Consider the following 12,447-nt stretch of genomic DNA (forward strand, 5'->3'; position numbering starts at 1 on the left):
GACATTGACTTGCATAACCTTCTATGCCTGTTCAACTTGTTTATTCATTTTTCATTAAAAGGTCTTTCAATTCATGCTCCCATTGAAAGGCTTTTCTCTCTGTTTGAAGTTCAACTCTCCAGAGGAAAAAAGCAGAAGTCATAAAAGAGAAGAAAGACATAGAGGACCACAGAGAAATTAAAAGTTTCTATATGGGCAAAAGAAGTCACATAACTATATCGAGTTTATAAATAAATATATGACAGACAAGGAAAAAATCAGGCACTAAGACATAGAAGATGATTAATATTCTTAACATGTGAAAAGCTTTTGCAAAAAAACAGTAAGGGAAATAAAAAGATAATCTAAAAATATAAATAATAAGTGATAGATGAATATTGTCCATACTCACTATTAGTCAGAGAAGTACATATGGAAATGTCTATTATCCTATGTCGCCATCAGATTTAGTAATAATATAAAAAGACTAATAGCATTCAAAGATGCTATAGAGGCAGAGAGCACTCAGTCATTGCTTCTGGCAACATGAACTACTATAGCATTTCTGGAAGCTAGTCTGTCAATAGGGATTAAAGAACCCACACCTTCCATTTTACCATAGGGAACCTATTTTATGAGAATATCTGTAAAAAGTAATGTATCTACCTGTGTGTGTATTCATATATATGAGAATGTTCGTAGTGGCAAAAGCAAAAACCATAAACAATCTGGAAGTGTATCATCATGAAACTGATGGAAATCCCAGAAGAAATATCATGCAGTTGCCAAAAATAATGAGTTTGAGGAAGACCTCCGAGGAAGGTGTGATCTCCATGTTTTAGTATATAAAGAATGTCTCTTGGAGAGTCATACACATATGATCCTATTTAGAAGAAAGCATAATTAAACAGAAAAAATACAGAGAAATGTGTTAATACCAAGCTGTTCATGAGGGTTACATGGGAGAAGTGGTTCGGGAAAGGGAAGTGTCACAGTGAAAAGTGAGATCGTTAGTGTTTTCTTTATACATCTTTATTCTGTACATATTTACACATGTTATATGGATTTTTAAATTAAATTGTTTATTTAAATTCAATTTAGTTAACATATACTGTATTATTAGTTTCAGGGGCAGAATTTAGGGATTTATCAGTTGCATACAACACGCAGTACTCATTACATCAGGTGCCCTCCTTAATGCCCACTCCTCAGTTACCCCATCCCCCCACCCACTTCCCCTCCGGTAACCTTCAGTTTGTTTCCTGGAGTTCAGCGTCTCTTATGGTTTGCCTCCCTCTCTATTTTCATCTTAGTTTATTTTTCCTTCCCTTCCCCTATGTTCCATCTGTTTTGTTCCTTAAATTCCACATATGAATAAAATCATATGGCATTTGTCTTTCTCTGAATGACTTATTTCACTTAGCATAACACACATGCTATGTGTTTCAACAAGCATGAAATACTCTCGCAGTTTGAAAAATAGATAATAATGTAAAGAAACTGTGGATATTCTCTCCTTTTGTAAATTTAACCCATTAGTCTTGTCTCAAATTCTACATTCCCTAAATTTATTGATAGAATTATTTCCTTGGTAATTCACCATCTGGTTCCTTGTTACTACTCTCTAATTGTTGCCTTAGAGTATTATTTTAAAATGCACTGTTATTTAACTTGTTGTATTAATGTCAACTACTTAATTAGAGTGCAAGTTGCTTGTTTTGAGGGCAGATATTTTATACTTTGTTCTCAAAAGCTTCTCAAAACTTCACAATTTTCTCACTTACTCATTCATTCCTTGAACAAATATTTATTGAGTCTCTATTAGCTACTAAGTCCTGTGTTGAGTCCTAGCCATACAGCACTGTCTCTGACTAGACATGATCTAAGCCTAAAAGTTTGGTGGGAAGGAGACACCAAACAAGGTCTTATAAATGTTATAAGTATTATGAATGGGAAATTGTCATGGGTGTCATTGGCATCTAACAAGGTGAGATTTTGAAAAGATCAATGATCTTTTTTCTTCTCCCTGATAAGGAGATTTGGCTTTTCTTCATCTATATGCTCCCTCCTTGGATGATAAGACAATGTATCAAATAAGGAAATAGAACAGAAATCTTTTTTCTGTATTGATATGCTAAATAATGTAAGGAAATATAATATGTAAGGACATAGATGGTGATTAATTTATCTAATAACAATCTGAATGACAGTATTAATAACACCTATGTTTACTGGGTGCTTCCTATGATCCAACCCAGGCTGTTGATGTGCGTGACCGTGATGTCAACCAGTCCCTTTGTTGTGCCCCATCAATCTCAGAGACCCATAAACTTTATTCCCCCTTCAGCTAGTTCCTGTATAACCTAGCAAAGAAAAGTGAGGATTTCAAAGATCCTGCAGTGTTTCCTACTTAAATTATAAAGCACCTCCTCTTGTTTTCGGGTTTATTTGGCTTAAGAAAAATTACTCCTTGGAACCAGAGAGTCTTTTGTCGTCTTTGCATGTCTGAGTAACAGGGAGGAAAAAAAGAAAACAACTAACATTGTACTTAATGAAAAATACAATATTAAGGTTTGTTGGGCAGGTTTTCTTCCTCCTGCACATATCATTCATTATTAAAATGCATTCACAGCCAAGTCAGTAGAAACAAATGCAAGGAGGAATCCCATCCATCCAGGACGAAGTGGTGTGCTTCCGCGGCACAATGCAGTAGTTAAGAGTGGAAGGTCTCAGGGCGCCTGGGTGGCTCAGTGGGTTAAGCCTCTGCCTTTGGCTCGGGTCATGATCTCGGGGTCCTGGGATCGAGCCCCGCCTCGGGCTCTCTGCTCAGCAGGGAGCCTGCTTACCCCTCTCTCTCTGCCTCTCTGCCTACTTGTGGTCTCTGTCTGTCAAATAAATAAATAAAATCTTAAAAAAAAAAAAAAAGGAGCAGAAGGTCTGGGTGATGGGACCAAGTCCTGGTCCCATCACTGGCCCACTGGCAGCCCGCTGAAATTCTATAAGTCTAAGTCTTCTTGTTAGTAAACCAGAATAGTGAAATATCTCCCTCATAGTGTTATTGAGAAGAGTAAATGTGATAATGCCTATGAAGGGTCGAACAATGCCTGGAATTCAGTGAGCACTAGAGAAATTTATGTTATGGCAGTATCATCCACTAGGCCACCCAGAAATTCTAGCCACTAGAAATTGGAGGGCTACCAAGAAGCAGCCAAGGGCAGCCAATGCCTCTTTAGCCCACACCTTGGCTGTGTAGATTTGCAACTCCCTGGCTGATGTGTATTTTTGCTTCCAGAGATTTGTGCCCCTGGCTTTGAAACGTTTACAGCACTCTGTAGACGTAGCATACAATATTCTGTCTAAAATTCCTTTCAGTACAAAGTGGGGTGGAAACTAATGGAAAGAAAAAGAACAGCATTATAAGTAATAACTATGCGGTTATATCCCAGCATCCCAATCCATGGACATCCCACCCATCTGTGAGAATGGCAACGTCCTCCCTGATGATTCCACTAAATGAGATAAGTTACAAAAACCATGAGTCAAGACAAATAGTGTGATTTGTTTTTGTAGAGAAGAAACGCCTAAAAAATATTTACGATATCTATTTTCAACTGCTTACTGGACTTTTCCATATGGATGTCCAGAAGTAGCTCAGGCTGTTTAGAATTCATTATCATCTGCCAGTTTTGCTTCTGAAATCTCTCTCTCGTCTCCCCTCTTTCTCCCTATCCCAACAGCCCTAATTCATCTCTCATTTTTAGCTCATGTCCCACCAGGAGCTTCTCACATCCTTTCAGTCCTTCAGCCTATCTTTAGCCCCGCCAAGAGATTTGTCTACCTGACAAAAAAAAAAAAAAAAGAAAGAAAGAAAGAAAGAAACTAAGTTGCTTCATTCTCCTACTCAGACTTCCATTGGGTCTTCTGGTTTAAACTGTCATTTGGCCATTCAGACCTGATACAGTCTTAAAATTTCTATAGAATAGCTGTGAAAACCAAAGAAAGAAAATCCTAGGTATAATGAAAATTAGGGTAACAAAGTGCAGTAAGTTTCCATTTACAATGAAGCCATTAGAGCCAGGATAGGGAAAACATTCTGTGCTCCACCTTATTAAAAGATTGATTCTATTTACCTAAAGGGAGGTAGAATAACACTTAATTTATCCTCCACTGGACACCCTGTTCCAAGAGTATGTCCCCACTGACAAGAAAATTAAGTCAATAACTTTGTTGCATTAGTGATGCATTTTGACATGACAGAGTACTGTGCCCTAACCTCCCACACCCACCCATATTTCTAATTACAAAAAGTAACACAGGAAGGAATACAGGAGAACAGACAGTCAAATGATGCATTTTGGGAGATTCATTTCTCAATGGTAAAGCCTTATAGGCAGGTGCAGGAATACCCTGGCATCAGTGAATGCGAAGCATTTTAATTTTGCATACCCTCATCTGTGCAGAGCTACAATGTTAGAAAAACAGGAAGAGGGATCCAGAGAAAATTCCACGTTGGCACGGCTTAGCCACCTTAAAATAATACCAACATGATATTGCCTCCCTTCGGGTTCCTCTAAGGTAGGAAAGAAGGTCATATCCCTTGCCTTTGTATACTCCCTGTGAGCATTATTTCAGTGTATTTGGTTTGTGTCTATGGGCCAGTAGTGACTTTGCCCCAAGATCACCAGTGGCAAGCTCTAGCTTTGCTCTTCAAGTGCTAAGATAAATCCATTCTAAAGACCTTCCTTTGTAATATATCCAAGTCCCTCTGTCTCTTTGGGGACTTACACTTTGGTCTGCAGCATATTGTCACCCTTGTGGCATCACTCCATCTCCCAAGCTCCCGCTGGACATAAGGGCCTCTTTGGTCACTCGGCAGGTGGTCTTAAGTGGAGCAGTACTTTGGCCCTGAATGTCAAAACCCTTTTCTAGATTTTTGTGCATCTCAAACGAGGCAGAACAAGATCATGTAAACTATTCTTGACTGAACTCCGTAGTGTAATGTCTTGCATGTACACTCAACCCTGGCTGATGTCAGATAAATGACCTTCAGAAAGGTCATGGGCAAGAGAAGTGTACTTTAGTTCCTTGACTTGTTTGTTTGCTTGTTTGTCTGTTTGTTTATCTGCCTCCTTAAATAGGGATAATGATTCCGATAGTATGTCAGTGGAACTAAAGAAAAATAATTGATAAACCCTTTGTAAATTCTAAAGACTTATACTCATATAATTTGCTTAACAGATACAAGTATTCTCAAGTGGCTACAAGAGATGTGAAATAATGGTCCTAGAGTTTTCAAGTCAAGAACAATCACAGTAAATAATTTGAAAACAATTAAATTCTTTAGATCCTACTTCAGTTGAATCTCTGAGTGTCAGATTTTTACGGCAGATATTTATAATTTATAAAAGAGCAGAGAATGCTTTAGAATATAATTTAAAGATTTTTATAAAATTATAGAATATTACAGATAAATATGTAGTGCAAAAACCAGACAGACTGCTTATGGATTGGAATATCTAGAAAAGAGGCAAAAAAAAAGGCCAAAAAACATCATTTCTAACAGAACTAGAATTTCATAAACACAAATAAAGAGTGAGAGACTTAAGTTATATCAGGCCTACACATATGGTCGATGACCCAAGGCCAAAAAAACTGCCTGCATGGGGTACAGTAAAATATTCCCTAAGGAAGATGAAAAGACCAGAAGGCAGGAAAACCATTCTCATTTTCTCTTGAGTTTTGTTAATCCGTGGTTTTCGAATATTTCAAGGGTCCTTGGCAATATGTCAGGGACAGTACTAAGTGCTTTGTGTGGCTCAACTCATTTCTCCTCACCAAGACCCTATGAGGTAGTCACACTGATCATTCCACCTTTTTTAACTGAAAACAAAACAAAACAATAAATAAAACAAAACAAAAAAACACTGAGGTTTGGTTTTGTGGGTTTTAACTCATTTAGTCCTATTACATCCCTAGGGTATTTACACCATTGTCGTGCCTATGTCATTGATCAAGAACACCAGACTCAGTTGGAGTACAAGGGGAAGAAGGCAACACGAGTGAAGAGAAAGGGTGACCTCAGGTTTGTGAACTACGGACAATGAGAGTTGACTTTGCAGTGGGACCACAGCAGGCAGGAAATTGCAGCAAGGAGTAGAAGGTGGTGACATTTCCCTGGTAGATTTCTATTTGGGGAACCAACTTTACAGTCTGTGAGCCTTCCATTAGGGATGTGGGCAGAGAGGGAGTTTATGGTAATGGAAAATGAAAGCTAATGGGAAAATATAGCTAAGCTATATGCTACACGTTTTAATTTTCAAATTAAACATTTGAGATGGATAACAACATTATCCCTATTTCAAAAATGAAGACACTGAGGCTTAAGGTCTCAGAGACAGGTAAGTGGCAGAGCTCAAATTCAAAGTCCATGATCTTTGCCAACATGCAAGTACCTGTTGGGAAACTACTACTGTGGCCCTAGCGGTGATGGTTGGCTAGTCAAGTTATTGTGCAAGGGAGTTAAGGGAAGGGGTGGTCTGGGTAAAGGATACATGATTATTAAAATAAAACAGGCTAATTTTTTTTAACATTATCATATCATATATCCTGACTCATCTTTGCCCATACCTTGATTGACTGGACGTTTACTTTCCCCTTTCTGGTCTAACCTTGAGATGCTTTCTTAGTACTTACCCAAAGGGAAAAGGAGAGGAAAAAATGGTTCAGAACACCCTGGCCAAGCCACTTAAAATCTCAACCTGTCTTTATGCATAAAATACATAATAAAACTCTCAATGAAAGAATATAGTGAATCAATATAGTTAATATAAAGGTCTTAGGAAAATACCTACTTGCTTAACCTCTCTGTTTAAGCCGCCAGAAAGAAATTAACAACTTAATTTATATCAAGGTGACCGAGCTAAAATAATTCCGTACAGTGTGTATGCATTGACCCCACAGAACTCCTTTTCTAATGTTAATTTAAAAAACTAAAGGAAGGATCATTTCATGCTTAATGAGAAGGATAGAACGTGAGGATGATGATATAACATGGCAGAATGGACCGATGACTGGCCCAGTGATTGAAATAGGCGTTCCAGTTCTAGTCCTGCCGCCAGTTAATTACTGTGTGATCCAGAACAAGTTATTTTACCTCTCTGGGCTTCAACTTTAACAAATGCAAAAATAACTGGGATTAAACCAAGTTACCTCTGATAGCTACATTACAGGAGTGAGACTCCCAATTTGGCTGTGAACGTGATCCCCACATTCCTGGGCATATCTGGCCATCTGTTTGGGGTAGTCATGAGAAGGCTTATTTGCACTGGAGGCTGAGAAGATTCCCGGAAATAACTCAGGTTGTGCCAACTGCTAGGATCCAGAGAGTGAGGGGGTATCTGGAAGGGGCCTACTGTGCGAATGGCATTTGAGCTAAAACCTAAATGAGGAGAAGGAACAATCCTTGGAACAAAGGAAAATTTAGACCAGACAGAAAGAGCATCAAGTTCAAAGATCCTGGGCCAGGAATGAAAGACAAAGCAAGGATGCCTGATTCAGACTGTGAGTGGAAAAGTAGTTTGATGTGGGAGAAGTAGGGAGAAACCAGATGGATTGCAAAGGAACTTTTAGGCCACACACAAAAGTCATTGGGAAAAAAATAAAAAAATAAATAATAATAATAAAATAAAGCTCCTAAACGAAAAGGCTAATGGAAGCCAACATAAGCAATAAGACAACATATGTTTAATTTTCAAACAGACTAATGAAGTAATGGAGTTGCTTATCAGAGAGGGGGCATCTCATTACCTTCAGCATATTTTAGTATCCAGTACAATGTTGAGCTATGAGACGGCCTGAACGTTGTGTTCTTAATTGTCGCATCCATTTCTTATCACATAAAGGTCAGTGGACTATATTTTCAAACCTGATTCTACTAGAAACCAGTGGATGTCATAGAATGGCACTGGACGCAGAGCCCGAGGCCGGGGCTAAATTTCAAGTTGCGTATCTGTTCTGTAAGTATGTGAGAGACCTTGAGAGTTCCACTTGGCCTTGTTGAGATTATTTCCTTATCTTTTAAGTTTAAAGTAATTGCTACCACATAGGGCAATTGTGAACATTAAACAAGATAATGTACTTGAAAATGCTTTGGAAATGGTGAATCATCACTCAAATATTTCTTATTTCTTACTGCTCTTACATTTCTTTTCAACATTTCTTGCTAAAATTTCTTGCCACTGCTGTTTTCAAGGAGTACCACTAGAGGTCAGAATTTTACACGAATTGTTTCAAGAGTCGATGCGGGTGGGAAAGAACATTTTTCTACTAAACAGCACAAAATAATAAATTTAAGGCATGGAGAGAAAAATAAAGACGGCTTTCAACAAAGAAGTTTTGATAATTGGAACATTGCTTACTCCCATAATTGTTACTCAGCAGACTTAGATAAATAGGGAGAAGGAGGAAAGATAAATAGAATTTAATTATCTATTTATGATGTCTACACAGCTTAAAGTTTACATTTGTTAGCTTATATAATTCTTAAAACCGTTCTCTAATGAAGCTCACTTTTCAAATAAAGAAACTAAAGCATAAGTAGATGTAATAGCATCGTGAAGATCAAACAGATTTAATTCAGTATCTTTCTTCCCACCAAGTCATGCTTGGGAAATAATGCAGTAAGAAAATGGTGAGTCTATCTTGGGCAACATATTATAGGACAGGTTACCATTACTTGTTTTCCACCGGCAATTCTAAATAGTTTTCGTTCCCAGCCTCCCAAATGAATTCAGGGGAAACTCCTTTTACTGTTTCTCAGAGCTTCTAGAAGTTTCTGAGCACAGTGCCGGGAACTATGGTATTGACATGATTAGCCACGGAGAAAAATATAGACCAGCCTGCTCTTAGGAAAAATATATTGAACAGAAGTAATGATTCCATCCTTTAAAATATTTCCTCGGCCACCAAGCTTTTTTTTTTTTTTTTTTTTTAATTTTCTTTATCATTAGCATTTTATTTTTGTAGAAATAAATATACAAATCTGCCTTGTTCAGGGGTAGGGAGCAGCTATTGTGACGTTCAGGAACGAACGAGGCAGGGTAAATGGCAGTTTATATCTTGAGAAGAGATGAAGGCGAAAGTCTTGTTTTTCACTTGTAGGCAAGGCACTCGGCTCCATGCCCGGGAGGAAAAAGGGCGGTAAGGAGCATGCGCACGGTGCTCCATATGCAGGAATAGCGGCAATTTGCCAGGAAAAAAGGGCGTTAACTGAGCCCTGAGTCCAAGAGTTTGCAATCTAATACTCAGTTTGAAATGCAGACAAGTTCTAGAAGAGCTTTAATTTTAGCACCTAACATGAGGCCTGAGAGGTAGGAGGTATTCTGTACATTCCTTTCCAGAATTGTGGAATCTCTTTAAGAAGGGAACTCGGGGGGCGCCTGGGTGGCTCAGTCTTTAAGTGTCTGCCTTCAGCTCAGGTCATGATCCCAGGGTTCTGGGATCAAGGCCAGCATCAGGCGCTCTGCTCAGCGGGAAGCCTGCTACTCCCTCTCCCACTCCCCCTGCTTGTGTTCCCTCTCTCACTGTATCTCTCTCTCTCTCTGTCAAATAAATAAATAAATAATAAATTTTTAAAAATAAAAAGAAGAAGAAGAAGGGAACTCAGAATTCATTTTGATGCAAAGTCCTCTGACTCTGGGGGAAGAAGAAATCATACCAGGTTCCCAGCAGACTTCGTTCTGGAACCCCCGGAGTTCTAGAGGACACAGGCTCAGGAAAAGGGTGAAAGATTTACATTGTTTGAAATCTTAGCAAAGTTTCTAGCGGGAAGGGGGAAGTTTTGCATTAAGAAATGAGGGTAGGAAGACTTATGATGAACAGGCTGCTGGTATCCAATAAAAATTAATTGCCCTCTCCTCCCTTCTAAATTTTTTCTTTTGCTACTACTCATGATAATAATATATATTATTTTTAATATATGTTATTTAATGCATCTCTTATACTTAAAATAATGCTCGGTACTTAATAGGTATTCAATATATGTTGGCTGAATTGGAATAAATAGAATTGTTGTATTGGAATGCAGGATATTTGGGATATCCTTTTGACAACATTTTGTCCATTCTTCTTCTAGCTTGAAAGTTGTAGTTTCTCTGCAAGAAAAATTGTTTTGACAGTGCAGTTCTCAAATGGACTCTCCCATTTGCAGGGACAAGGAAAAATTTAATTTTCAGCATTTTCCCTGCTACCCCAGGAATAACAAAGTTTCAGGTACATTATTGGAAAGTCCAGTAATAGTTTTAAGTAAATACTTTTATTTCTAATCAAAACTTTCTTTTCTGAACATTTGCCCTCACATTATTCATTTATTCACCCAAGAAATTATTTGGAAGCCCCAAGGTCTCATTGTTCCTCCCTGGCATTTATTTTATGGTATCAAAGGTTAAAGCTTGGATTGCAATCTTTGGAGGAAATTAATTCACTGATTAAGAAAAATGCACTTTAAGCAATACACATTTAAATAACTGACAAGCATAGGGCGATGTATTTCTACTTTTTTCTGAAAGACTCATTTTTTCTACTTAAAATTTTAAGCAGCTGCAATTCTTCTATCCTATAGCCTGGAGAAACATAGCATGAATTACTAATAAGGGAGCACCGAATTTGCACTGCAGTGACCACTTTCAGAACAAAAGGGTCAGAACTGAAACCAGGAAAACAGCATCTTTTATCAACCAGTTGCTTGAAGCACATTTAGACCTTGGCTCTACTTGAAAAAATTCTGCAATAGTCTATCATCCTTCAGCTGAAGGCACTTGGCCTCAAAGACTCCACTTGCAATAAAGAAATTTCATTTATACACTATCTGCAATCCTCGACAAAAATTTTCTTCTTCGTAGGAAGCCCACTAATTGATGAAATATATGAAAGATTTAATTTTCTCTGTACTGAGGTTTTTGCCTGGGAATTTTACCAAAATCAGTGCTTAGAAAGGCGTTGGAATAAAAACAGCTGAAGAATAGAGAGCTTCTTAAGGAAAGCATTCCCGAAACACTAAGGTCTTGGCTTGTGTACCTTCCCCCTGGAACAGCCTAGAAGAGGGAATTTTCCCGTGCCCTGGGTGAGGTCCGCCCCCTGCCAACATTCTCCTACCTAACAGCAAGGAAGGTTTTTACCTAAATAATAGGCCATTGGTTTTCCAAAAGAGGAGGAAAGAAGGAGGACACTAAGGAGAAGAGAAAGTCATTCAGAGTTACAGTAGGATTGAGGGAGGAGGGAAGAGAGTTCACTTATTATATATGAACATTTTGCTTTGCTTTTCTCACCTTTGGGTCCTGGTGCAATTGTGTGTGTGGCACAAACTTCAGTGGTAGGACGACTATCCATGTCCAGACCCAGACTCTGAATTTGCAAAAGAAAGAGCACCAGAAGGATGGACTGGTTTCTTCGGAGGAGGGCTCCAAAACCGTTCATTGCTGTGGTTCTTCAAAAAAGGATTACCCAGAAGTGCCAAAGAAGTAGCTTTATTTTAAATAAAACTTCTGCTTTAGGGGAGAAAGTAAAGTATCTGGAGTACACATTCCAGAAAGGGCTGCAAAGACAAGAAGGAAGCATATCTTAAGTTGTTTATTTTCTCAGTATTCCAAATGGACCATACATTGTCCAGACTGTTTATTTTCAAGTGACAACAGTTTACTGAAAATTATCTCTGAGCTAAACACTTGAGGAGAAACAACCCAGAGAATGGAGGGGATAGAGATGACTTCTGTTCGGTACAGGAGCCGACAATTTCATATCCCACATTGCATTTTTATGTTGGGTTCCAGAAAGATGGGTCCAGGGATTGCTTAAATTACCTGCCTGTTATGGGTACACTATGCAGGGCTTTGAGCTTTTTTGTAAGGAAATAATCATTAACTGTTTGTGGCAGCTGAATGTTAGCACTCCCGTTGCTCTGTGTGACCTTATTTCCTTCTCTCTTTACAAAGGGTTGTCTTGGGATTAAGTCCCAAAGGGAAGAACACCAGCTTTTCTGCAAAGCAATTTGGCAGGAAGTATCGAGAATATTAAAAATGTTTATAACCTTGGTCTAGTAATTGTCTTTCTGGTACACTATTTTAAGAAAATATTCTGAAATGTGGACAAAGTTTTGTTTGAGAAAATAGGGCAAAAGGAGGAAGGGGCATTAATTGCCTAACAACACATTATGGTTGGCAAATCATAGTAAATACAAACATATGAGAGAGTACGACATGGAAATTTTATTAAAATGATGTTTGTAGCAAGTTTTTGATAAAATGGAGCAGAAAAGCTTATGCTATTATTATGTTTCTTAAAAAGTAGGATAGATGTAGATAATAGAGATACAGATACAGACATATATACAGAGATAGAAATACAGATTATTCTTCCTTTATCTTCTATTTACCTATCTGTCTATCATCTATCATCTCTCTCTCCATCCATCCA

General features: G+C 38.1%; 1 protein-coding gene across 1 annotated transcript in view; it reads right to left on the reverse strand.

The window, feature by feature from the left end:
* COLEC10 (collectin subfamily member 10) overlaps window positions 1–11,451 on the reverse strand; it is a gene marked incomplete at its 5' end in the record, with an annotated part of 36,439 nt that extends 24,988 nt beyond the window's left edge. Inside the window, one exon of the mRNA XM_080802814.1 lies at window positions 11,304–11,451. Within this exon, the coding sequence (XP_080658940.1) occupies window positions 11,304–11,451 (148 nt within the window). The remainder of the gene's footprint in view (window positions 1–11,303) is intronic.
* Window positions 11,452–12,447: the final 996 nt, after the last annotated feature.

Source organism: Martes martes, assembly GCF_963455335.1.
Source record: "Martes martes genome assembly, chromosome: 4".
Lineage (NCBI taxonomy): Eukaryota > Metazoa > Chordata > Mammalia > Carnivora > Mustelidae > Martes > Martes martes.